Raw genomic sequence first — 24,647 nt, forward strand, 5'->3', positions numbered from 1 at the left:
AAAAAAAAAAAAAAGCCTAATGTATGTGTATACATATGTGTACACCCAAAGGCATGCATATATGCACGTATGTATTCTCATGCGAACAAATATACTTTTGTATAGGCATAACACACCATGAATTAGCACACAACGAGAGAAATAAATCACAAATTCGCAAAGAAAGATGGATATTCTTCAAATTGCAAAACAAAAAAAAAAAAAAAAAAGAAAAATGAAAAAAAAAACTGATTAAAAAAAAGGTCGTATGCAAATTGAAGGACAAGGCGGAGTAACTTTCCTGCATCACCACTAAGCTGTGTGGGGAAAGAACCGGGGTACCAATATGTTTTCGTACAATAACAAATAAATACACAACGGTGAAAATGCAATAGTGCACAATTGATGGGATAGGCATCGGGGGGCATAACGCCACTTCGCCGTGAAAAATGGGAAGAACCAAAATGGCGGTGGCGACAAAGGGACGCAGGGCCAAAAATCAGTAAAGTGTCAGAAGTACGCGTGGGCGAATAGTTAAGACGATGAGAGAAGTATCAAACGCGCAACTCGAAGTGGAAAGCGTTAATAGGCAAATGCGGGATTGACAAACACAAAGATACATACACTCAGGGAGATTCAAACTGCAGAATTGCAAGGTGAACGACGTTCACTTGTTCTGGGCAATTTGCTTGCAAATGCGTCAGATGCGCTACTTCTAGGCGGTCATTTAAAGCACATACCGTTGGGGTGACAGATGAGCGAAAATAGAAATCATGTAGGCTGCACTACTGCAGCGTGGTAGTAACAATTGTAATAATAATAGCCTATTTTTTTTGCAACGAGGGGAAAGCAACTTAGTTTCTACGGCAGCACAACCAAAAAAAAAAAAAAATATATACATCCCTCTATTTCGGTTAATTGCACTTAAAAATTAGAGTCGCAATATTATTAATCTACGCTGCATGCGGGTTCCACGGTAAACATGCGCGAATGGGAGAATCTGCAATAGCGAACTAACACGTAGAAAAAACGCTACATAAAATGTAATGTGGAAAAACCTGCGTAATTAAGCAGTAATGTCAGAATAGTGTTCAGTTTTTTTTCTATTTGTTTGTTGATAGCTAGTGCTTGTTGTGGCGGTACTTATATGATGAACCCTTTTGTGCAACTGTTCTTACTAATATCCACTCACCCGTATGTTTGGTATGTAGTTTGCAGCTTTAATAACTCCAAAGATGATATTGTGCAGGAAGAACAAGCATTATTCGTGTTCGTGTGTGCGCATGTTGAGTGGCTTTCGCTACTTGGTCTTCTCACCCGGATATATATATACATGTGTGACTGGACGATGTGGGTGTGTAGCTATTCCTACACAGATACAGAGGTGACCTTTCACCAGCTGTTCAACGAATCGCGTTTTATAAAGGAAAACTGGTTAAAGCGCTGCGAATTGCATAATGTGCATAAGCAAATGGTTATGTAGAGGTATAGGGGTATACATTTATTTGTTGGTGTTATCCTATTCTTATGTTCCAACATCTCATTGTGCTCTACGTGCACCTATTTCAAAAGGGGGCATTTTTTCTACCCAGCGCTGCTTAAATCACGTATGCGCGTATAGAAATGACTATGTACAGGTGCATACGTCTTTGACATTTGCCCAAGGTTGATACCTTTACCCGCCGTGTAAATATTGTACCATTTAAATATAATGGAAGTCGAATTATATATATACAGTGATGTAAGAGATACGTGCTAATATAGGTGGTTCAAAAATGGGATGCGGAAACGCCCTGCGTCATGGATTTGTACGGTGGAGTGCGCGCATCAGTATGCACAGCAGTATCTACAGCAGTGTCCGTATCGGTGTCTGCATCTTCATGTGAACATGCGATATGCTCGCCTGCAAGGGCACGGCTGCACGTCCTACTATTTTATATAAGCACCTACTCATTCATTGTTTTACATTTAAAGTTAGTTGTCCATGAAATGTGTATTGCCATACGTTAGGCGCGACGTACGTTTTAGGGATTGGCGTCTTATTGTCTAAAAACATAAAAACTGAAAAAAGTTATTCAAAAAGGGACGGGTAAAGAGCATACACACATGCATACATGTAGTGTAACAATCTGGGACCGCTACTGGGTCGCTTACGAATGCTAATAGACAGGACTATATTTAAAAAAAATAGCGTGTAAATGTGCATAAATACGCGCTTACGAGAAGTGTGCAAAAATATTCCCCTTAAGAGGGATGCAAGCGTGTGTAAACACGTAAAAGGCAGATATAATTATTACACATTTTTTCCCCCTATGCAGAGAAATATGGCTCCTCTATATGCGCAATTTGGGCATTCTCAAAGTTTGTGTAATCTTTTTTTTTTTTTTTTTTTTTTTACTACACTGTGCTTTCATTTAAGCGCTAACTACTGGGCCTGTGTTTGACCTTAACTCCTTCGTTCCTTCATTCCGTCGCATACTTGTTACGAATGTCCAAATGGTAAAGGGTTCAAAAATTATCTAATGCGTTCATATATGTCTAACAACTTCTGCGTTTCTGTATACACACATGCAGATGTGAATACTGCTCTGCGCTGGTAATGTCCTCCTTGTGCGGAAATGAGGATGAAAGAATGGCTCTTTCCCCCAGTTCAGATTTTTTTTTCTACATCCTTTTGAAGCACTTAATCATTATTGATTTTTCGCGCTCCACTCTTTATTCTACTTCCTTCAGTTCACATTGACCTGAGCCACGTCTTTGTTGGATATGGACTCCAAATTATTGAATTTATAAATGCCATATACGTTTATAGCACAAGGGAAAAACAAAAAGGAAAAGGCCGTGTACGGTTTGTACAAACTTCTAAGGTCCCTCAGCATGGTAAAAAAGGTGTGACATAGGGCTCCCATTTTTTTCTTTCGCTCTCTTCAAGATTTGAATGTTATCCTGCGTACGTACTTTTTCTCGTGTGCCACACGGCCATGCAAATACATACATGTATGTTTTTATGTGTACACATAAACTGTGTTGTGTATATAGTATATTGACATAAGCGTGCGATGCAACCCAAATCTGAGTTTATATGCAGTGTGTGAAATTTGCTCAACCAATTTTGCTATCTCAACAAGGATACGGAAGCAGCGACCAATTTATGGTAACATGGGACGGTTATTTCCCTTCACGCATAAACATTTGGCCATTCAGCTGGTTTACCTGCAAATGGGCAAATGGTGAGGGGATGTAAAAAAAAAAAAATAACACAAAATGAGTTACGTTTAGTTGTGATGAGATAAAAACAGTTCGGAAAAAATGCACAGCAAAAAGGAATGAAAAATAGCATAAAATAAAATTACGTCAAAAAAAAAATTACGCGCTGAGAAATTATTCCTGACAAAATTGTGCCAAAGTGAACCACGCTCGCAATGCGGACAAAACGCGAAAGCGTCCCGAATATTTTTCCTCACACAGCCTTCCCTTTTTTCTCGAACTCCGAACGGTCACATTCAAACCGAATGGCGATAGCGCTACTTCGCAGAGTGAAAAATTAAGAATAAGAATGTTAAGTTGGTTTAATATAAAGCTCCACAAAAAAAAAAATGTTGCATTTTACACGAAAATTGCGAACAAGCGTTCTGCACAATTAAAGGATATAGGCACAACTGCAAAAAAGGCCACCTCTATAAAAAATAGCGAAATCTTCGATGGCCATTTCCACCACGCGCACAAATCATATTATTCCCTAAAGTAGGAAGTGAAAAAAAATGAATGAAATGCCAACCGTTTGAAATGCTCTTAAAAAATACATTATCATTTAAGAGGTTCTTGCAATGTGTACACTTTAATGTAGCCTTTCTTTTTAAACACGGGAAGGGGAATGCCCACATATGCAAACGACATTACTCCTTTGATGGTGTATCTGAAAAAAAGGCGACACATGGAGGGGCTTCATCCTTTAGGGGTGAAATCGGGGGAGGTAAGAAAAGGGATGATGTAGGAACTTTAAGCATGTTGCAGTATGATCAACATGTAGAACATACGAGGAGTGGCGCATTTGACCGCACGTTCGACGGCAAATTTGACAGCACATTTGAGGATGGACACTCTTGCACATATGTAGAGGAGGGAGACGAAGATGCAGAAGACCTCGGCAGTGATAACCCTTATGTGACCTCAAACCAAGTTAATCGCGTAGACGACGGGGATGAATTGCTGCCGGATGAAGATGAACCCTTGAGGGGGGGAGAAGACGTAGAAGAATTCGAGGACGATATTGACACGCTGCTATTCACGAACAACCTGAACTCCAGCTTAATTGGGAACCTTTGGCATGCCTCTGCCAATAGCGTATATAAGGAATCGTGGAAGAGTGCCCACGTTAAGAAGGAAAGTAGCCAAATCATTGAAGGAACTTGCAATAGTTACCCCAATGAAAGAGAAAACCACAATTGTGTCAACGAAAAAGTGATTCCTTCAGAAGGGAACAAATACGAAATGTGCTACATGAGTGAGAAAGATGTTACTCAGGGAAAGCAAAGAAAAATTAAAGACGCTCATGAGCACTCAGAGGAGGAAGTAAAAAGCGGGACAACGAATGATGTCCACCTGGAGGAAAACAACCCATCGCATATAATTAAGCCAAACAGTAAAATTGCACAATGTAGCGGGAAGAACAAAGTGGACTCCTTTATAAACGAAATATACAAAGAGGAACAGAAAGAAGTTGAAAAGATGAAAGAATTTTTTGAAAAAAATGAAAAGAATCTGATGAAGTTTAGAAACTCCATTTTGTGTAAATTAAAGATATCGGAACAATTGCCAAAAAAATTTAAACACTTGAGCAAAGACACAAATGTATTTAATAAGGAAAAGACGAAAGAAAAACATTACAAGAAATTAATTGACTCTTTGAATAAGCAAAATGTCCAAGAACCTCCTCGTCGTAAACACAAATTTGCAAAAAATGTAAATTATGATCAAATGGAGACTATAAAAGTATTAGACATTGACAGTGTACCCCTAGATGTGTTAAATAACCTGTTTGCGTATAAAATTGTAAAAAACTGCAGTGCGGAATTGTGCCTGAAAATAATAAGCAGAATAGGAATGTATAGGGATAAGTACTCGCAAGTTTCGTATGAAAATATGATAAATTATTTGGGCCAAACGATTAACCATAACAGCAATGCGGAAATTATTGCTCTTTTTGCAAGGTGCTACGAAACTGTGAGTATTCCATTTTTAGTGAATTTTGTAAGAAAATATGCAACGTTTTCCAGATCTTTTATTGTGAATATGTATGATAAATACTTTCGAAAAAGGCTCTTCGATTTTGTACGTTATGAAAGCAATATGGGAATAAGAAAAATACCCAACATTTTGACACACCCATATCATCTGTCATCATACATAAAATTGTTAGGAGAATGTTCTGCTAAAAAAGACATGTACATACAGCTAAAAATGAGGGGACATGTGCCACACTGGAATAATTTGAATCAGGAAGGGAAACAAGGCCAAATGGATTACCTACCTGGGGGAATGAACTACTACCTGCCGGGGGAGGAGAACCACTCAAGGGAGAAAAAGATCACCCTAACGGATGATAAAAAGAAATTCGTGAAGAGGAAAAATTACGTCGAAAGACCCAAAATGTATGACGTTATTTTATCAGCTGAGTACACAGGACTCCCCATTGAACATTTTATTGAAAAGGAGGAGGAATCGCTACATATTGACACGGGTAAGGAAAAGCAGTTACAGCAAAATAGCCCCAATTTGTTAAGCCATCCAGATGAAGCATTTTTTAATGGGGAACAACTGAAGGAGGGAGGTGACGCAGAAGACGTGGATAATTTGCTCATTTCCAGGGAAGACACGATAAATGACACCAACATAGAAGTTACAAGCGACATTACAAGTATAGGTCAACATGAAGGAAACCCCACACATCGCATTAAATGCGAAACAGAAACGGACGAGAAACCGAGTGAAAATATCAACTTCACCCTCGAGGAGGACTGCGATATTTATCTCTATAAAGGATTCAACAAATTAAATAAATCGTCCCTAAAGTTACAAACCACGTTGGTAAAAACGGAGGATGACTACTCAAACGAGTTGGTTCTGTGCCCCATTCAAGGGGAGCACTATGAAGAAGTGGACAAGGAACAAAATAACCAAGCCCTGTGGGAATTGCCATGGAAAACTAGAAGAAAAAACTCCTTCTTTTTTAAGGGTCGCTTTTTTAAGGTCCTCCCGAATGAAGGCTGGTCAGAAATTAAGGATATATCAAATCAGTACATACGACCGAAGAGAAAAAGAACAAAACATTCTATCAGGAGAAGGAGATTGTTACAAAAAAAAATTAAAATTAATTTGTTTAAAAAAAAAATTCTACAAAAATGAAAAGGTGTAAGCTTCTGCGGTCCGCTTCCCTGTCTGGAGTTCCGCAGCGGAAGTACCAACTCCCAGAGTGCACCGCGTGAATTCGGAAAAAAAAAAAGAAGCATATATATATTATATATGCTTGCACACATGTAGGCTTATCTGCACAATTATGGTGCATCCCTTTTCCTTCGTGTAGTTTTAACCGTTTGTCTGGAGCACTTTCTCATACCATTGCTCTGTTTAAACTTTATTTAAAAAAAAAAACAAAAACGTCTTTGTTTTTGTTACTCTGTTAATAATTCGTCAGTAATATTCACAAACTGTCACACTGCTGACGCTTCCTTACAGGTATTCCTCCACTTTGTGATTAAATACAGTACGTTATGACACATTTTATTCCATCGTGGCATTATCCGTTTTGCCTAATTGTGGTCTTCTCTCTTGGTCATCGTTACAAAGCAGGGGTATATCTTTCATTCATCTAATTACATGCCTTTATTGCGTAGTTTTGATGTTTTGTTCTTCCGCACTGTGTGATATATATAACATTGTCGCACGACACATTTCTGCTGTCTCAAGTAAGATAAAAGAAGGCAGCCCTTAGCGGAGCATACCCAATTGGGGGGCAATATTCAGAAGGAAGAAGCTTTACACCACTCCTCTTGTGCATACAGACGAACTTTCATATACTCCTCAACCTTGATTGTTAGACTTCACCTTTTCCGTGTTTTCACCTTGAAAGAAAGCAGCCGCGGGGGAGGTACAAGAGGTTAGGGACAGCATCCGCTCTATGTACGCATCGTTGTAGTCATCTCTAAACGTTTTAAAGCATAGGGGTTCCAGGGTCGCCTTCCTTAAGTAGTTATCCCAGCCTTTCATTAAATTCCCTCCATTAACATTACAATTTTGGTGATACTCTATTTCGAGTCTTAAAATTTTTTCTTCCAAAGCTTTGATGGAGTTCTCCAATTTCTTTTTGCACTTGATTATATCACGTTTAACTTTATGCTTCATTTTGACCGTTTAGTAAAAGGAGAAAAGGGAATTACCACGAATACATTGGGCAGAGTAAGGGTTTCCTAAATATATTTTGCCCTCCGCACAAAATATGCCTCCCCCTTTTTTTTTTTTTTTTTTAATTAATTTACTTCATTTGGAGTACTGGGACTTTGCACAAAAAGGCTACATCCTTTTTTATGTATACAATGTTATTATCCATTTATGCATAATGCGATATTATTTATTTTTGGAAGATTAAAAAAAAAACATTATTTAAAATCTTCCCCCTTTTGTGAACAATTCCTTTTTTTTTTTTTTTTTTTGTTTTTTTTTTCAAAATTGGCAAATGCACAGTGGGGCCAGAAAATACGCGCAGTAATTTTGTTAAGTGGTTCAATCTGGAATCACAACATGGCTCCTATCCATTTCTGCAGATTCATTGTGCTAAAGAAACCTGTTAACCATTTTTTTTTTTTTCCTCATTACTTTTTTGTACATGTTCCAGTATTATGGATGAAATGTGCAGCTGTTTTGTCAGAGAGTATTTCTAACGTAAAGCGCTCTCCCAACTGCATCCCACATGCGTGATTGCGTTCTTATACCCACATATCCATACATATGTGCATCCATTTTAAGTATTCTCTGCGCATTTGCATATATACGGTTTGTATGTTCACGCTTGAGGAGGCATTCCGCTACGATGTTTCTCATCCACACTGTGCCCCCTATCCAATTGCCACACAACAGCAGTTTGGTTGTAGAACCTTTTGTGAAGGGACCGCACACGTATAATTAACTTACGCGTTCATGCACAGCGGTTCCCCTGGTTAAACACCTTTTTAGTTATCTCACTTTTTCACCCTTAATTATGAACAGAATTAAAAAGAAATGAGGAGGCTAAAAGGAAATGCATAAACGGTTCCCTACCACCCAGTTGCCAGATAATGGGATAATTAGAGGTGTTTTGTGGACAGTTCAAAAAGGGGGCGCCTTCATCCCATGCGTTGTGAGTATACATGTACCAAATGTGTATCTGTATGATGCGTACATGAAGAACCCCTCGATTTAGCTTCGTACAGGAAACATAAAAACAAAAATTTTTCCGTTACAAATGTTACAAAAACATTAAGCCAAACTGGAATATATCAAAATAAAAAAACTTCAATAGGTCACACACAAAAAAAAAAAAAAAAAAAAAAGGCGCAAAATATACAGGTACTGATTTCTTCCCTGTTAGATTCTACAAGGGTAGGCCATAAATAACAACAGCCGAACCCGTCGTGTTTGGTAAGCGACAAAATTGTTTGGCCTCCGCTAAAGCCTCTGTCATGCTAAGCCAAGAGTACTTCCGGTTCTGATTTATACTAAAAAGGTTTTGGTTTAAAACGATGTTGCAATTATAGCATTTTTGGAAATATTTACAAAAAAAAGAATTCTTTTTTAAGTATGTGTACGTGTCCAAATCAATCGTGACGAAATTGTCCCCCACTTCGATTAGACGGTCGTCACTTCCGCCATTATGGTCACTATCATCATCCCTCCAACAATTGCTTGCCCATTCTGTGCCTTCTTCACGCACATCCATTTGTGAACAACCCCTTAACATTTTTGCAAAGAAGCGAAAGGAAAATGTGGAAACGTTTGCCATCTGGACACCATTATAATTATAGTTGGAGCAAAATAGAGATGAAGAATTTGGCTGTGTCCATTTCCAGAAAAAGTTTTGTGTAAATCCATCAACTTCTCCATCTGTCACATTCCATAAATTCCCAAAAACGAAAACACACCCACCTACTATGTAGTCGTAGGGAGTGCCCCATACGTCTAAGTCAAATCCATGTGATGACAGTAACCCTGAACTGCACCCAATTAAAAAAACACACGAATTTATGCCATCATTTTGGTTAGACGACAAATGGGGATCACCAACATGGTCACTTTCATCATCTTCCATTTCTGTCTGTGTGCATAAAGCATCGCTGCTTTCACTGGTGCTATGGATGTGGATGATATCCCCAACAGATTTTCTCTTCATCCGCTTGTCCACAATGCGTTTTTTTGCTTCAAAATTGCACGAATTTCTTCTCTTTTTGTTCTTATTTTGAGTAAAAAGGGGATTTTCTTTATTTTGTGCCTTGCTTTTACTACGTTTTGCGATTCCGCTATCTCCATTTTGCACTTTTTTGGGGTTCCCTTCTTTGGCCTCTTCCCCCAAACCCTCGTTATAATGCAGAATGGCATTTTGAATTATGTCCTTTTTGATGTACTGTTCCCCCCCCTGGTGGCCGCAATAAAGATACAAGTCATCACGGCACAAATGTTTGAGCAGAGTTTTTTCACATGGCACTTTTCCAAAGTATCCATTCCAATTTTTATACTTGTATTTTTCTTTATTTTTAAAATAAATGAAAGGGTATGTAGCATCTTCCGTTCTTTTTAAATCCCCATTAGGGTTAATCACAAAAAAAATGTTACTCTTTTTAGGATCTACTAACCTGGAACTTTTAATGTAATAAGGAACGTACTTTACGTATTTCATTTTGGACGCCTTGGAATGATGCTCCGGGTCGGCCGAGTAGCTCCTCCTTTTATTATCCTTTTTAACATGTTTTACGTACGAACTTGAAAATTTGTTTTCGTCATCAAAGTAGGCTTCTGATTCACTTACACTTTTTTTTCTTTTTTTTTTTAAAAGGAAAAAGCTGTATTCTTCGTTTTTGTAAGAACCCATCATGTTGTGGATATTCATCGATTTTCTAGCACTCATAAATATTTTTCTCAGTTCGTCTTCATTTTGAATTAGTTCCACTGACGACACGGATTCCGATTCCGATTCGGAGCATGGAGGAGAAGAAGACGCGCAGGATGAGCGGGAATTGTGGGACGGGCATGACGAACGCGGATTCATCTTTTCAACGCTACACCTCCTTTTAGCAGCATGTGATAATCCCAATTTGTGTTTCTCCTCTGTTGCTCTAATGCACAGAGTTTTTCTCTCCCTTTTTTGGGTGCAGCTATCTCTACCAGTAAACTGGCTCTCGCTAAATGGCTTGCCAATTTGGTCCTTTTTACTATTATTATTGAAGGGATTTAGGAAGGAATGCTCAATGCAGATACTCTTGCGTGAGTTTTTTTTACCTCGCCCCTTCCCACGCACCTGCTTTGTCCTTTTATCCGGAGCGCTTTCACTGGGATTGTCTTTACCGGCAATGTCTCCCTTTTCGAGATGGCCTTTTGTCTCTTCATTCGAAACGACCAAGCTGTATCTGCCCTTTCCTCTTGCCTGCACTATCCTTGCGCTATAAGAAGCGTCGAAGTTCCCTGTGTTGTTGATAGTTTCATTCCCATATGGAGTTAGCGTATGTCTCTGTTGTGCTCTCAAAGCGTTTTGGCGATCTACTTGGGATGTGGTCTTGCCCTGGTCATCATAACGATTGAACGCTTTCACCTTACATGTGTTAAGCTCATGGTGGTAATTATCGTTATTATTTTCAGAATCTTTGGAGACCCCCACGTGGTGCGTTAATATATACGAAATGGAGCTTCTGCCTTTCTTTTTAGATACGTTTTTATTTTCCCCTTTTGTATTACACAATTGGGAGGTGGTACAAGGATCTATGATGTTTTGTGGCACATCAGCGTTTTTACTTTTCCATTCGAAAGGATGAGAACATTGCAAATCGATACTCGCACGATGTGTACTATTCCTTTGGTACACATTTTTTACATGATCAAGTTTCCACTTTTTTGAGTATTCCTGCTTTATGTACTCATCCACACCAAAGTCGTCACTTTGATCGTCATAATTGTCCGATTCTTCATCGTTTCGGAGGTTTCCACGGTTTTGATGCGCTCGTAGCTCTACTTCCATTTCTTCTTCTTCATCTTCTTCATCCCCTGCGTCCATCTCCCCCCGAAGTGTACTCGAAACGGACAGCCGCTTTCGCTTAGCTTCGTCCACTTTAATCTTCGCCAACACCCTGTCGTACAAATAGGCAGTGACCGATTTGTGCACCCCTCGCACGATGTAGGAATCTTTTAGGGGCTCCAAATTTTCAAAGGGTAATCTATTTAAGTTATTATGTATATATACAACGACGGGGTTTTTCCTGATTCTTCTATGTTCTACGTTTTTCACATATGTTAATCGTTCACAATCGAGTTCATCATCCACCATGGTGCATTTGATCACATCCGTAAGGAACGAATGCGTGATGATGTTAAAAAGGTTAAAAATGTTCTTGGGATGAATATTATTATTTTCGAAAATATCTATCAGTATATTATACAAGTACATCCTTAATTTTAGGAAAGAGCATTTCAGTACCCCCCTATCACATTTTTTTTTTAAATCCAAATATTTTAAATAAATATGTTCCTTATATTTTTCTTCTTTATCATCTTGTTTTCTCAGATGATCCAAATTTAACGTCCCTGCCACTGTAGTTCTTTTTTTTTTCCCCCTTATATTCAGCATGTCACATTGATCTTGATTCTTCGTATACTCAAAATTGTTTGCTTTCAGGGGGCTCACATATCTATATATTGTTGAGTTTACCTTTACTTGATCTCTACCTTTTTTTTCGTTTTTATAAGGCAAACGGCTATCCACACAATAGCTGTCTACACTATTTTCCGTTTGTTCACTGATTACATTGATAGTTCTTCTCCTGCCTCTTTTCTCATCAGTGTGTGTGTTGCTCCTACTGGCACTGTCCTTATTGTTAGGGTTCTGTGGGTAGGCAAATTCACTCTCCCCTTTGGGTATAACAATTCTGTACTTATTGTCCATAGTTGCTATGGTCTCCACATGTTCTAGTTCCTCCCTCTGCATGCTCCTATATGTAGAACGGCAACGGTCATTATGATTATTGCTCCCTTCAATGTTTACACTCCAGCCATGCATACTGGAAACGATCGTCCGTTTTTTTCCTTCATTTGTGGGGTTTATACCAAGTATATATGATTGATCTACTGTGGTGCTTCTCCTTTTGTTTTTTTTCTTCCTTTCCTCCAAAAGTAGAATCGTTTCAATGCCCTTATTAATGAAGGGCAAATAGGATGTCACGACTTTTTTGTCAATGGGGATCAAACTTTTGGGAGCTACCTTATTCATATAACTCTCCTTGGTCATGTTACAAGATGAGAAGGAGTCCACCCCATCCGTAGTGTCTCCACGGATTACGTTACCGATAAAGGTGCTCTCATCTCTGCTCGAGTGGTTACCCAAAATGTCTCCACACCTTAAGTATTTTCTCTTCGCCTGCGTAATTTGTACATTGCAGTTCTTCATTACGATGGAAAAAACAGTCAAATTTAGGAGGACGTTAACAAAATGTGCATGGTCCCAATATTTTGGAGGAACAAAGTACCTCCCCCACTTATTAATCCATGCTATGATGTTGAGCATGTTCGAATAGTAGTATAGAACCACGAACAGGTCAAAATTGGTACTCAAATAATATTTCTGGTTATTAACAATTGATAGGGTATTATATGCGCTGTTCACCTGTGTATTGTCTTTTTCACTGTGGATGGAAACCTCCTTTTGATCATTATCCTTCCAGTTGGAACATCTGTTCAGCATTATTTTGGTTCTTACATTTAAAGAAATCAACGGAATGGACATCAATTTGTGGATGGAAAACCCGAGAGTGTTGGAGATGTCTAAATTGAGTATCCTTAAATGCTGCTCTAAAGTGTATCTGTTATTCCACCACAGATCTATGAACATTTTTAAATTGCTTTTACTCCGATCCACGTTCTTTGATTCGTGTAAAATTTCGCACATTATTTTTATCATATGTTGATATTGCTTTAGTATTTTTTCTAATTTCTTTATGTAATTCCATTTCTCCCTAACTGGGAACCTTTCAATATTTAGATGTATTTTTTCTACGTGGAAATATTCACCGCTTCTACTCTCAATGCAGCTATCGGCATTTTTGTACAAGCGCGAAAAGAATCGCACAAGTTCAATGTCCTTTGCCAGCTGGTCTTTCTCTTTCAGCAAGTGTGATACAGAGGAATCGTTACTCAGATCTCTGGTCGTCTTATTCGATTCGCCAAACTCGTTAGTTATATCCATTCCCCCTTTTCCCATGGATGTGAAAAAAATACTTACAGTGTGCTGGTTGTGTAACTGCTCGGGTCCCATTTTATCATTTTCAAAATGTTTCCCACGTGTTTCACTTTCACGGATAATCGCGTCACCCCCGAATTGTTTACTTCCACATTCGCTGGTACTACATAGGATGGGAGTATTAGGTGGTGCTCCATTGTATTCATCCACATTGTGCTCAAAATTGCCCTTCTTCACGCCGTACACTTGCTGTGCATCATATGTGCCCTGGTTTACATTTTCATTTAGGTGTCTCATTATTGTGTCATCACTTGGGGGCAGATTCCCCCCCTGAATGAGTAACCGCTCACATAAATCTTCATCATTTAGAACACTAAAAAGGTTATTTATTCTTCTGTAAAAATTGAAACATTCCTTATCACCCTCAATATGGGAATCTCTCCTTTTCTTACTATTGTCTCGAGCATTGGTCCTCTCGTTGGTGAAAGCCTTATTCTCTCCACTGAATTGCCCCTCATTATGTGCCTCCTCGCATATTGCGCCCTCTTTAATGATTCGAATTAGAACAAAGAGGAAGTTTTTAAAGCAGCGAGCAATGTACAAGTCACTCTTGTCGTGGCTCATTGACACTATTGCGTAATCCCAGTAGAAGCAAAATTCGCTCAAGTTAGGTTGACCTATGTATTCATAATTACTAATCGTTTCTATATTTAAATTTTCGTGGGCATGCTTCCTGTAATAATTTTTTTGGCTTATTTCCTGATCTATATTATTTTTGATGGTATACAATATCAGCTCGTCTGTGTAGAGGTATAGCAGGGACAGCAGTTTTCGGAAGTAGAATTTTAGCAGGTTGACTTGGGTGCGCCTCTCAGATAAATGTCCATCCGTGTCTCCATCTGTGTTCACCCCCCCGTAGGCCTCAATTATCTGCAGTATGATCAAATTGTTCTTTATGTTCTCTATAAAAAAAAACACAAAGTCTAGGAAAAACTGGCTGACTTTCCTCATTTCATGCACGAGAGATCTTTTGCACGTGTAGTACAGGAGCAAGGATAGGAGAACCAAGACGGTTTGGAAATGAAAAAGAGATGGACTTTTTCGATCCCCCCTTTCGGTAACAGCCGTTTTTAACAGTGCGTACATTTTTTGTTTATTTGTCTTCCTCAGTTTTTTCCATTTATCGTCTTTTATTTTTGTCAAGAATTCATAGCACACAGTTAGCACCTCTACAAAGCTGCAATTTTTTTGTGGGTATAAAAAAATTTCCAAAAAATTAATCAGAAACATTTTGTCTAATCCATTTGCTGTATTATCATCACAGCTGTTTTGTTTGTCGTCCACATTATGTGTATGTGTGTCTTCGGTGATGTGCCTTCCACCATTCGCGTAGACCTGCGCCGCTGAAAGGTCTCCATTTCTCATTTTCTGAGACAGTTTGTCTAGGTATGAGGCATAATTTTTATTTCCGGGGAAATAATTGACGCATAAGTCACTCAAAGTTCTCTTGGTAAAATTGAAAAAACGAAAAAGTTTTAAGAACAAGAAAAAAAAAATGTTCCTAGAACAATCATTCGCTGAGGAGTTAAGGGACTGCTGCTTTTTGATGGTGTAAATGCAATCATCGCAGAAAATATTTTTTATTTTTAAAAATATCAAATTGATATAGTAAAGCAATATTTTCACAAAATAGGTATTCATTTTTTTGCAGTTAAGTGTGAAAAGCCTATTAGTAATGTAATTTTCCGTGTAGGTTAAGTTCTGTTCAAAGTTGTAATTTAAATAAAGGTAATTCAAAACTGCAATATCGTTAATCTTGAACGAGTGGTCCGAAGCAGCATTGCGATGGCACTCATGATGAATTGTTTCCTCTATGCAGTTGGCCCGATTTATCCCAACATTGGTGTTCTGGCCTGCCTTTTCTTGCTCACTTGAAATTTTACTCCCCAGGTTTAGGAAACTATCCTTCCAGTGGGCACCTGCTGGTTGCACAAAATTTAGACTTCTTACATCACCTAACACTTGAGATTTTATGAGAGACTCAACTTGCTCTTCATTGTCCAGCTCAACGTCGAATAGGTCTGTGTCGAAGTTACTTATAATAAATAATTTTTCGAGGAAAAAGTTAAAAAACGTTTCTTCTTTTTTTTCATTACAGTTGTTGAAACATGTTAAAAAGTTTTTTTCAAAATTTGTTATTTTGTGGCTGCCTTGATTTTCTTTCTTAACTTTGTGGGGTGTCACCATTTCGTGATAGCTGCTTTCTTTGTTCCTCTCATTTGTGGAACTTTCACCTGATTGTTGTACATTGCCATGATCACAGCAGTTTCTTTTGCCGTCAGTATCCCCCTCTGCAGGGGTAGCCACTTGCTTTGATTTGTTCGGACGCGCCTTACTGCAGCAAAAGTAACTCGTTTTCTTCTTCATAAAAACGATTAGACTTAACATGTGGAGTATCTGCCTTTTACACTTCATTGACAATATACTAAAATGGTCAGGATTTTTTATCAAAAAGGTTAAGTAGGCCAAAAACTGAGTCAACATATTTCTGTACTCATAAATATGCCTCTTGGTTAAGTAAGTATTAAGGGGTGTTTTCACATAATCGATATTGCAAAAATCGCTGTCTTCATAAATTTTAAAATCGTTTATATCTTTGACTATTTTATCCTTTGCATAATTTGTGTCTGTGTCTAGGTCCAAATTTTTTTTATAATAAATACTCAATTGGTTGTTTAAGTTCTCGAAGAAGATTTCCTCTTGGGTTAGTAACTCAATTCTCTCTCTTCCACTTTTTAAAATGATATTCATCAGGAGCAAATAGTTGTGCACAACTTCAGGGAAGTAAACCAAATCACATATGAACAGTAAGTTTTTCTTCAAATAATAATAACTGAGTAAAAAATTATTCATTTTAAACATAATGCTAGAAATTTTTTTGTAGTATGTATAAACGAATTTTATTTGGTAACACACATCCTTATTCAGGAACATATTACAATAGAGATTTTCCAGGTTCATCAAAATAGCCTTGTTAGTTAATTTGACATTTTCCTTTTCGTCATCTGTTTTTTTTACTTTTGTAAGCATGTCCATGTCAAACTGGTGTATTGGATGTTCAAATTTTAGAGAAAAGAAATCGGAGGACACATTAAAATTGGAAAAATACTTTGCCATTGTAAATTTCATGAGCGTTACTATAGAGATAATGTACGAATTGACAAATGGAAGCAAACCAGTGTACTTGCTCCTCTTTTTGTAGAAATATCTTATCATATTAAAATATAGGCAAATGTTATTTTTGAAAAAGTTTTTAGCATCGCTTTGGTATTTTTTCTCCGTCCTTCTTAAGTCGGATATGCATTCCGTGGCCGCACGTTCGCTATAGTAAAGCAGATATGGAAATTTGGAGAACAGATCTACCTCCGCGTTATCCCAGGTGCTTCTGCTACTTTCATCGCTATGCTCTCTGCGTGGCATAGTAGTGACCCAACTTTGGGGCTCTACTTCCACCCTTTCTGTGGACTTGCCTAATGCTTTCTTTCTTTTTCTCATTTCGGCCTTGTACCTCCCCGCTTTTACGTGAGCCTGGAGTTTCAAGTTTATCAGGTCCAAGTGAAAAGTGTCGAAGAACAAGGAGGACGCGTAGAGCTTATCCTCGCAGTGCTCCTTGCAAAATTTCTCAACGTATTCATAAAAATGGACATAGCAATTATACATACTATTAGCGCAGTTAAGAAAATAAATATTGTGCAAATTTTCCTGTATCTTTTCTATACATAAAAATAAGAGATAAAATATCGAAGTACAAACGATTAGCATCTGCATATAGTTGTGCAAATCATTGTATGTCTCTTTCACATTATCTTCCTTGCTCTTAGACACTATTTTGTTATAAATTTCGGTTAGTATATATTCTCTCCTTCGTTTGATGCTTCCTCCCATTTCTTCATTTGATTCATAAGCATGCTCTTTAAATTTTCCCCTCCTACCCGTACCACGTCCATGGCTTGTACCACCTCGAAGCAGTGTCTCTTTGTCTACGCTCCACTCGCTTGGCTTACTCCCAACGTTTCGTTTCCTTCTAGTACCAGGTTGACAATATTCGTCATGCCCAATAAGGACATCACAATTACCGCCCTGCTGCCCACATGCGTACTTCTCATTAAAAACATAAATTAGCCAAAACCTGGAAGTAAACATAAGGCAGAGTACCAAAATCCACATGCAGCAATGATACAGTTTGTACAGATAGGCAATTTTGTATATTTCGCTCAGATAGCCAATAAGCTTTGTGTCAATTTGTGTTACAATGGAGTCTGCCCAATTGGGATTTTCAAATATGTCACCATGGTATACATCATATATATTATTTAAAACGTCTAAAATGAGAAGTATGTTTTTTTCGAAGTCACATTTTTCAAAGATATTGAAAGGTGGGTCATATGAAGGAGTCCCCTTATTTTTACCAACTCCCTGGACAGAAGAAAAGCACACCGTGTCATGAAGACTGCTGCATATTTTATTGTTAATCGTGCCAAATGCACTTTGAAATGAGTACACAATGTAGTGAAAGGATAATTTCTCCTTGTCTATGTCATGTTCATTGTAATAAAAGCGAAGAACTATATGGTAAAAATACACCATGTAGTTATTTATATACTTGTTGACTTTGGCCTGTTTGTGCTTTAAATCCAGTAAATAATTTTTGTTAAACATTAGAAAGTTATCAAATGTTTTTTTTTTTTTTCCTTTGGTCAAGTCTCTTTTTTCAAAATGTAGCGGGTGGAACAATTTCACTTTGAAGTTGTAAATGTCGCACACGAAGTAGGGCGCTTCTTCGATGCTTCTCGGGTGAGTTCGGCAATAATCATTTGCGCAGCCATAGGGGGGAATTCTACCAATTTTATCAGGTGTTCCACTTGGGGTGAAATCGGGGGCCCCGATCTGATCAACCAGCTGTACATGCTTGCTGCAGAAGGTTTCCCCTAAAATGCGATTCACATCGAAGATGTAAAAGATATCATTGTACAGGCTCGATAAATTATCATCTCCACTGATTTCCTCAGCAGCGACGTTCCTCTTGCCCATGGAATGGCTTTTATTGCAAGACCAGACAAACATGTGGTAGTACAGCTTGTACAGATAATACACAATATTTAGGCAAGCAAATCTGCTTAACATTTGCTCATTGTTGTATATATAATTATAAAGTGTTTCTATTTTGATCACGTAGTAACAATTGTTAAGTACATTCCTGTAGTAATGAACGATGTCCATTTCTTCTATTTTTTCTAAAATAAATTCTAGGAATATATAATCTACATTTTTGGAATAGTCTGTGTACTCTATGAGGGTAAAGCTTGATTGGGAAAGACTTGAGCTGCTCGAATCGCTTCTGTAGTTGTCATCCGAGTCTTCATCAAAGGAGTCACTTAGGGTTGGTTCCTCATAGGGGGCTAATTCTTCTGCGGTGTGACTTTCCCCCCACTCATCTTCACTTCGACCCGTCTTCTCCTCCTTTACAGCATCAATAGGGTCGAACAAATCTCGATTATTCTTAAACCGCTCAAAATAGTTACTAGTAAAGTTCTCCCTTAAAATTATATCATACTTTTGCGAGCAAACATTTTTGAAAAAAATAAAAAAGCAACACGATCTGCAAAATATGAAATTTAGCTGGATGTAGGTGACTAGCAATTCATCAATGTCGATCATGACAATTGGTTTACTTTTGCTTTTGGTGTGTCTTTCCCCCTTGCTGTAAATTTTGTAGGGAGACATTTCCTCATCCTGTGGGTATACGCAGCAGTTTTGAACGAGACGAATGGCATTCCTTACCTTGTTAGCCATTTTTTCTTCCTGTGCGTGGTTTTCTCGGGTAATATTTCGCCAATCGAAAAGGTTAAAAATTTCCAGGTGGTTTGATGAATTCACCAAACTTAGAATGGCAACACACAATTTGTTAAACATAAATAGGAAGAATTGGAAGAAAAATATAAACTTCTTAGTCACATACTTGGATAGGTATTCATAAAATATCAAGAAAAGCAAAATGTTTATATGTACGATCAGCAGATTGTTAATAATTTTCACTCTTTTATTTCGTCCTAGATTGTCCTTTTCGTAGAGCATGTAAAAAAAGTTCTTCCATTTTTCGCTTCTAAAAAGGCTGTTATAAATTTTGTTATAACCCATTTTTAGCACCCCATCATTGGTGTAGCTATCCTTATAGTGTGATAATTTTTTTTTAATTTTTTTGCTCAAATAGAACACCTTAGATTTGGTGTACAGGTTAAATATGTGTCTAATGACAATGCAACTTTGGATGTTAATTTTGCTGTCACGGAGATGCACTTGTTGGTATGAATTGTAAATGTACGAAATGGACGATCGTAAATACTCCTTAGTGTTATAGTCACACTTGCTGATAATGCTTTTGAAGGTGTTCTCCACGCAAACTATTATTTTCTTATACTCCTTCTTTTCGAAGTAATAAAAGACTTCCAAATCGACAATGATGAATAGCAGATCGATGTGTGGGATGTAATAGTTGCTCAGGTAGGTGTTTCTAAAAATGTCGCTTTCTGTCCGTTCCTCTGGTTGTGCATAGTCATAATTAGGTTTCGGTGTGACATTCTCATTCACATTAACATTTTCACATTCGTATTCTCCTTCGCGCAGATCGTACTTTACACTCGTACTTGTGTTAACACCCATTTGTGCGTGACTCTTGGACGCGTTGTTCTTCACCGCGCAATAGGAACCGTTATCGTTATTTTCAAAGGTGTCATATGAGGTGTACGGGTTCATGTTCGTCTTTCTCTTCTTGCTTGTGTTGTTATTTAAAAACACGGGAACTAATCCGCCCATGCTTACCCTCTTCTTTTTATTTACACTAAGCACATTGTAATCATGCTCGTTTGGAAGCATATGGTCATCAGAGCTTTGGCATAATTTTTGTGCACTGCTAAGGTTCTTTCTCTGTGCGTCCTTCTCTGGGTTATTTAAAAATTTCAGAGGGCTAATGGAATTTAGGTACATATTTTCACTATTAAAATTTTGCTCCTCCTCATTCTTAACATCTTCGTCACCATCATTAATGAGAAACTCGTAAAAGTCGTGCAGCTTTATGGTGGTGTGTATATTTATTGGATTAAAAGGAAGGCTGACAAATTTGAGATAAATGAACTTTAAAATGTTCAGTAGGAAGAAAAACCCTTTATCCTTTTTTATAAACTTTATGATTTTAATTGTGGTGTTGTAAAATAGCTCGAAAAAGGTGTACTTCATTTTGTTCAGAACTTGTACAGGAATTTCTAGGTACATTTCCCACACCGAAATGATATTTATCACAATCATGAACGTGTTGAGGTAAAGCGTTTCAATGAACTCATGTTGATCCGACAGGAAGAAGGAGATCCCGCCTTGGTTCCCCGGTGCACCCAGCACGTCGTATATGTCATGCCGGTGCATCTGTGCGTACGCCGAGGGATAAGCATTGGTAGAGGCTGTAACCGTGGAAAAGGTTGCCTTCGCCGCGCTTGGCGCATTCACCGAAGAGGTGTCCACAGCGGAGCGTCTAGCTCCTCCTTCACCTCTATTCAAACGCCTGCTAGACACCTGCAACACATTTTTACACTTGCGCAACCGTTTGACGTCTTGGTCCAGCACAAAACTGATATATTTGTCAAAAATGTTGTAAGACATTATGATCAAATTCGAGTCGTACATCTGCTTGAGCATGTCGTCATAGTTAAGCTTAACGCAGAGGTACGAAAAGAGACTGGCGCTTAGGAGGCAAACTCTTAAAAAATTAATAAATATATTTTTGCACACGAAAATGTTAAAGTTAGCTTCAAACCCTTGATGAGTTTTGAAGTACGTAATCATACTCTCTGAGATTAGTATGCACCTTTTAATGGTCAGAGTGATACTATGGCACACATTTTTAAAATCTATGTTGGTTCCGTCTAGCTGCTTCTTCCTGATTCGAAGGATCGAATTTTCAAATACGGGCATGTCCTTTTTTCTCACCTTTGCCTGGGAGCTGGAAGTTTTCGCGCGCTTCAGTCCATCTGAAAAGTAGTCTTTACGGCAGCTGGTTATGGCGCTTACGGAATTGTTACTGGGTTCGGTCTCCTCGCCATTGTCTGAGTCTTCATGGGTGAGGTTATCATCGGATGAGGTTTCATCCGTTGTTATATCATCAACTGTGTCACCATCTGCTGAGTCGCCATCCATACCGTCGTCACGTTCGAGAAGACTGGAACAACTGTCACACCCTTTTTCACCTCTCCCAAACTCGTACATGCTTTTCCTTTTGGCTCGCAAGTCAACAACCTTCCGCTTATGTCCCTCGACAGTATCAATATCGTATTCTCTGTGAGAGAAATTGACTGCCAGAGTGCTTTTCCTTGCAGCACCCTTTTTTGCCCCATCTTGGTCAATTTCATTTTTCAAAATGATGTACTTCAGAGGGGAATGATAAGGCTTCATTAGCTTGATTAACTTTTTATTTTTATAATTTTTTTTTTCCTTCAAATTGGACATGTACTTTTTTAAAACCAAATCATGCTGATTTTCCTTATAATCAATATTTAGTAAACACGAAAAAAAAGAGCCAAAATTTTCATTGTTCTTGTTAATGGTGTATATATATTTTCTGAAAACGTTCTTGTCATTCTGTGATAGCATTTTAATAATGTCCAAATTGGAATAGAACATGTTCATTTTGTTGATCTTGATAATAATACAACTGTAGAGGTCGCAGCTATCTAGAGCATTCTGTCTGGGGCCGTGGTGGCCGTCAAAATGGGGCATCGCTCCATTACTACATTGTGCTAACTTTTTTTTGACATTCCCTTCAACAAATTCATCAACGGTTAGGACGATGTACAAGCATTCTTGAATTTTCTGGTACACTTTTTCTAGTGTCACAAATGTGTATTTCAATTTATTTTTTCCTTGACCACTTCCAACCGTGCCACCGTTCCCCTTGTGCACATCAACCGTTGCGTTCTTCTCCAGGTAAACTTTTTTGAAGTATTTATAAATATACGTAATTAACGCAACGAGGGTAAGATTATTATCATTATTGAGTAGAATGTATTTTCTTAAGTTATTACTTGTATTGCATATCAATTTCGAAAGCAAATAAAACACGTACGAAATGGCCTTAAACACGACTTCCTCATTTAGCATCCTTGAGCTCATTAAATTCTTCACAAAGGAGAGGCTAAATTTTAGTAACTCTTTTAAATATATTTGCGAAATAAGCGCGAAGGTGTGTTCCTTTTTATTTGTCACGCGAGGTCCCCATTCCTTACTTTTTAGTACAAATTTTTCTTCAAACAGGAAAAAGCTAAATGAGTACTTTAACAGTTTTAATGTATAATTTACATTTTTCGTGTCTACCATGTATACCTTTTTGAGCTCTTCAAAAAGGATATTCCACAAAAATTTTTTGTTATTCTTATTATTATTTGAAAAAATCCCTTCGTTGTTTACGGTGGTTTTCTTCCCCTCTGTGGTAACATGTTCATTTGATTTGTAAGGTGTAGATTGACTCAAACCAATTGACACAAATTTTGTTTCCTTTTTGGAGTCACTTATGTTTGAGTTCACCTCCTCCAGTTGGACATAGTGTAATATTTCAAAAAGGTGAAAATGAGAAAGTAGAAATTCCACGTTTAGCATACTTAAGAAGGGGAAAAATGTACTAAAATCATAGACGCTAATTTTGAACATATGCTTCGTAAAGTTTAAAAAGAGATTATATGAGCTACTAACTGAGAAAATACTAAATATTGGAAAAATAGAATTCTCATTATTCCAATTTTGACATTTTGTTATGAGGACAAATGACTTTTCTTCCTCAGTACCATCTGACTTAATTTTTTCGGTATTTTTATCTTTATACTTCTTTTCCTGAGGTTCGTTTTCCCCTTGATGATAGCCGACCCACAGGTAATCATACACATTTTGCATAGCCGAGCTAGTACATGATTCTTCTTCTGCATTTGATGACAAATCATTCCTTTCTGTCTTTCCACATGACACGGTATCATTTTGGATATTTACAAAATTGTTTTCCTTTCCAACAGTCTCAATAAAATGAGCATTTTCATTTGCAATTATGTTGTTCAATTCCGATATAACATTTTTTATGTGGAAGCCTGCTTCCTTTTCGGTTAATTTTGTCACCGGAAAGACAATTTTTTTTTTCCCCCTTTTATCTTTCATATAATAATAAATCAGCAAATTGTAAATATTCATAAAAAAGGAACATCGCACAAATTTTAAATTAAATAACAAATCCACGAACTTGAAATAGTAGTAGAATATTAAAACTAATTTATCATCATTGGACAGCAAAAACCACAAATAGGTAATGTATCTCAGTATGAGAAATAAAAAATCTAGGTGTCTTACATTCCTCGTTTGGGTGATTTTATTAAGCAAACACTCGAACATGTAAAAAAGGTACTTGTGTGCATTTTTTTCTCTATATGTTGCTACTAATTCGTCATGTGTTAACTTTTCTATGTAACTCTCCCTGTTAAAAAGTTCGAAGAATTTCTTATACACCCGTTCGTTTGTGTTTTTTTCATCGGCATAATTTGGACTCCCCTTATCATGTGCCTCTCCACTTATCCCTTTAGCCTCTGCATCTATGTTTCTCAACACATCGCACACTATCAGGTCCAGCTTGTCGTATATATTGGACTCTTTCCTTATCATTTTTGTCCTTGCCTGCACTAGCTGCTTATTATACCGCAGCACTCTACGTTGCTTGGCCGCTTGATTCTTTCGTCCGCCCGCTCAACAGGCAAGCAGTGTATTAGAAGTATTAACCGTATTTAAAACAGTGTTAGAAGTTTTAGAAGTGTTAGCAGCTTGATCAGCTTACTTGGCTTTGCTGCTTCGTGCCCCTGTTGCATTTGTCTATTTCAAGTACTATTTTCCTGGCGACCATTTTTTCCGCATCTCATCCATTAAAAAAGAACTTCAAAAAAGTTCTCCACAAAATGGCTCCATAAAGAAAAAACGGAGTCACATGGTCTTTTTTTTAGTACTACAGAAAATTATAACCCTATAATACTAAACAGCTATAGAGACTTCTCTAAATATGTTCCACTTCTCTACTCCACTAACCCATATTTTAATTCGTTTGTTACTCTCTCCTCTCCCTTGTTCT

General features: G+C 37.7%; 3 protein-coding genes across 3 annotated transcripts; 1 reads left to right on the top strand and 2 right to left on the bottom strand.

Moving 5' to 3' along the window:
- Window positions 1-3,744: 3,744 nt before the first annotated feature.
- On the top strand, window positions 3,745-6,384 carry AK88_03915 (uncharacterized protein; the record flags this gene model as incomplete). Its single annotated transcript, XM_012481525.1, has 1 exon — window positions 3,745-6,384. One exon carries the CDS (start codon window positions 3,745-3,747, stop codon window positions 6,382-6,384), a length of 2,640 nt encoding a protein of 879 aa, XP_012336948.1.
- A 675-nt stretch (window positions 6,385-7,059) lies between these two features.
- On the bottom strand, window positions 7,060-7,380 carry AK88_03916 (uncharacterized protein; the record flags this gene model as incomplete). The annotated part of the gene is made up of 1 exon (XM_012481526.1): window positions 7,060-7,380. One exon carries the CDS (start codon window positions 7,378-7,380, stop codon window positions 7,060-7,062), a length of 321 nt encoding a protein of 106 aa, XP_012336949.1.
- A 1,225-nt stretch (window positions 7,381-8,605) lies between these two features.
- AK88_03917 (uncharacterized protein) lies at window positions 8,606-24,190 on the bottom strand (the record flags this gene model as incomplete). Its single annotated transcript, XM_012481527.1, has 1 exon — window positions 8,606-24,190. One exon carries the CDS (start codon window positions 24,188-24,190, stop codon window positions 8,606-8,608), a length of 15,585 nt encoding a protein of 5,194 aa, XP_012336950.1.
- Between the last annotated feature and the right edge of the window lie 457 nt (window positions 24,191-24,647).

This window comes from Plasmodium fragile, assembly GCF_000956335.1.
Source record: "Plasmodium fragile strain nilgiri unplaced genomic scaffold supercont1.49, whole genome shotgun sequence".
Classification (NCBI taxonomy): Eukaryota; Apicomplexa; class Aconoidasida; order Haemosporida; family Plasmodiidae; genus Plasmodium; species Plasmodium fragile.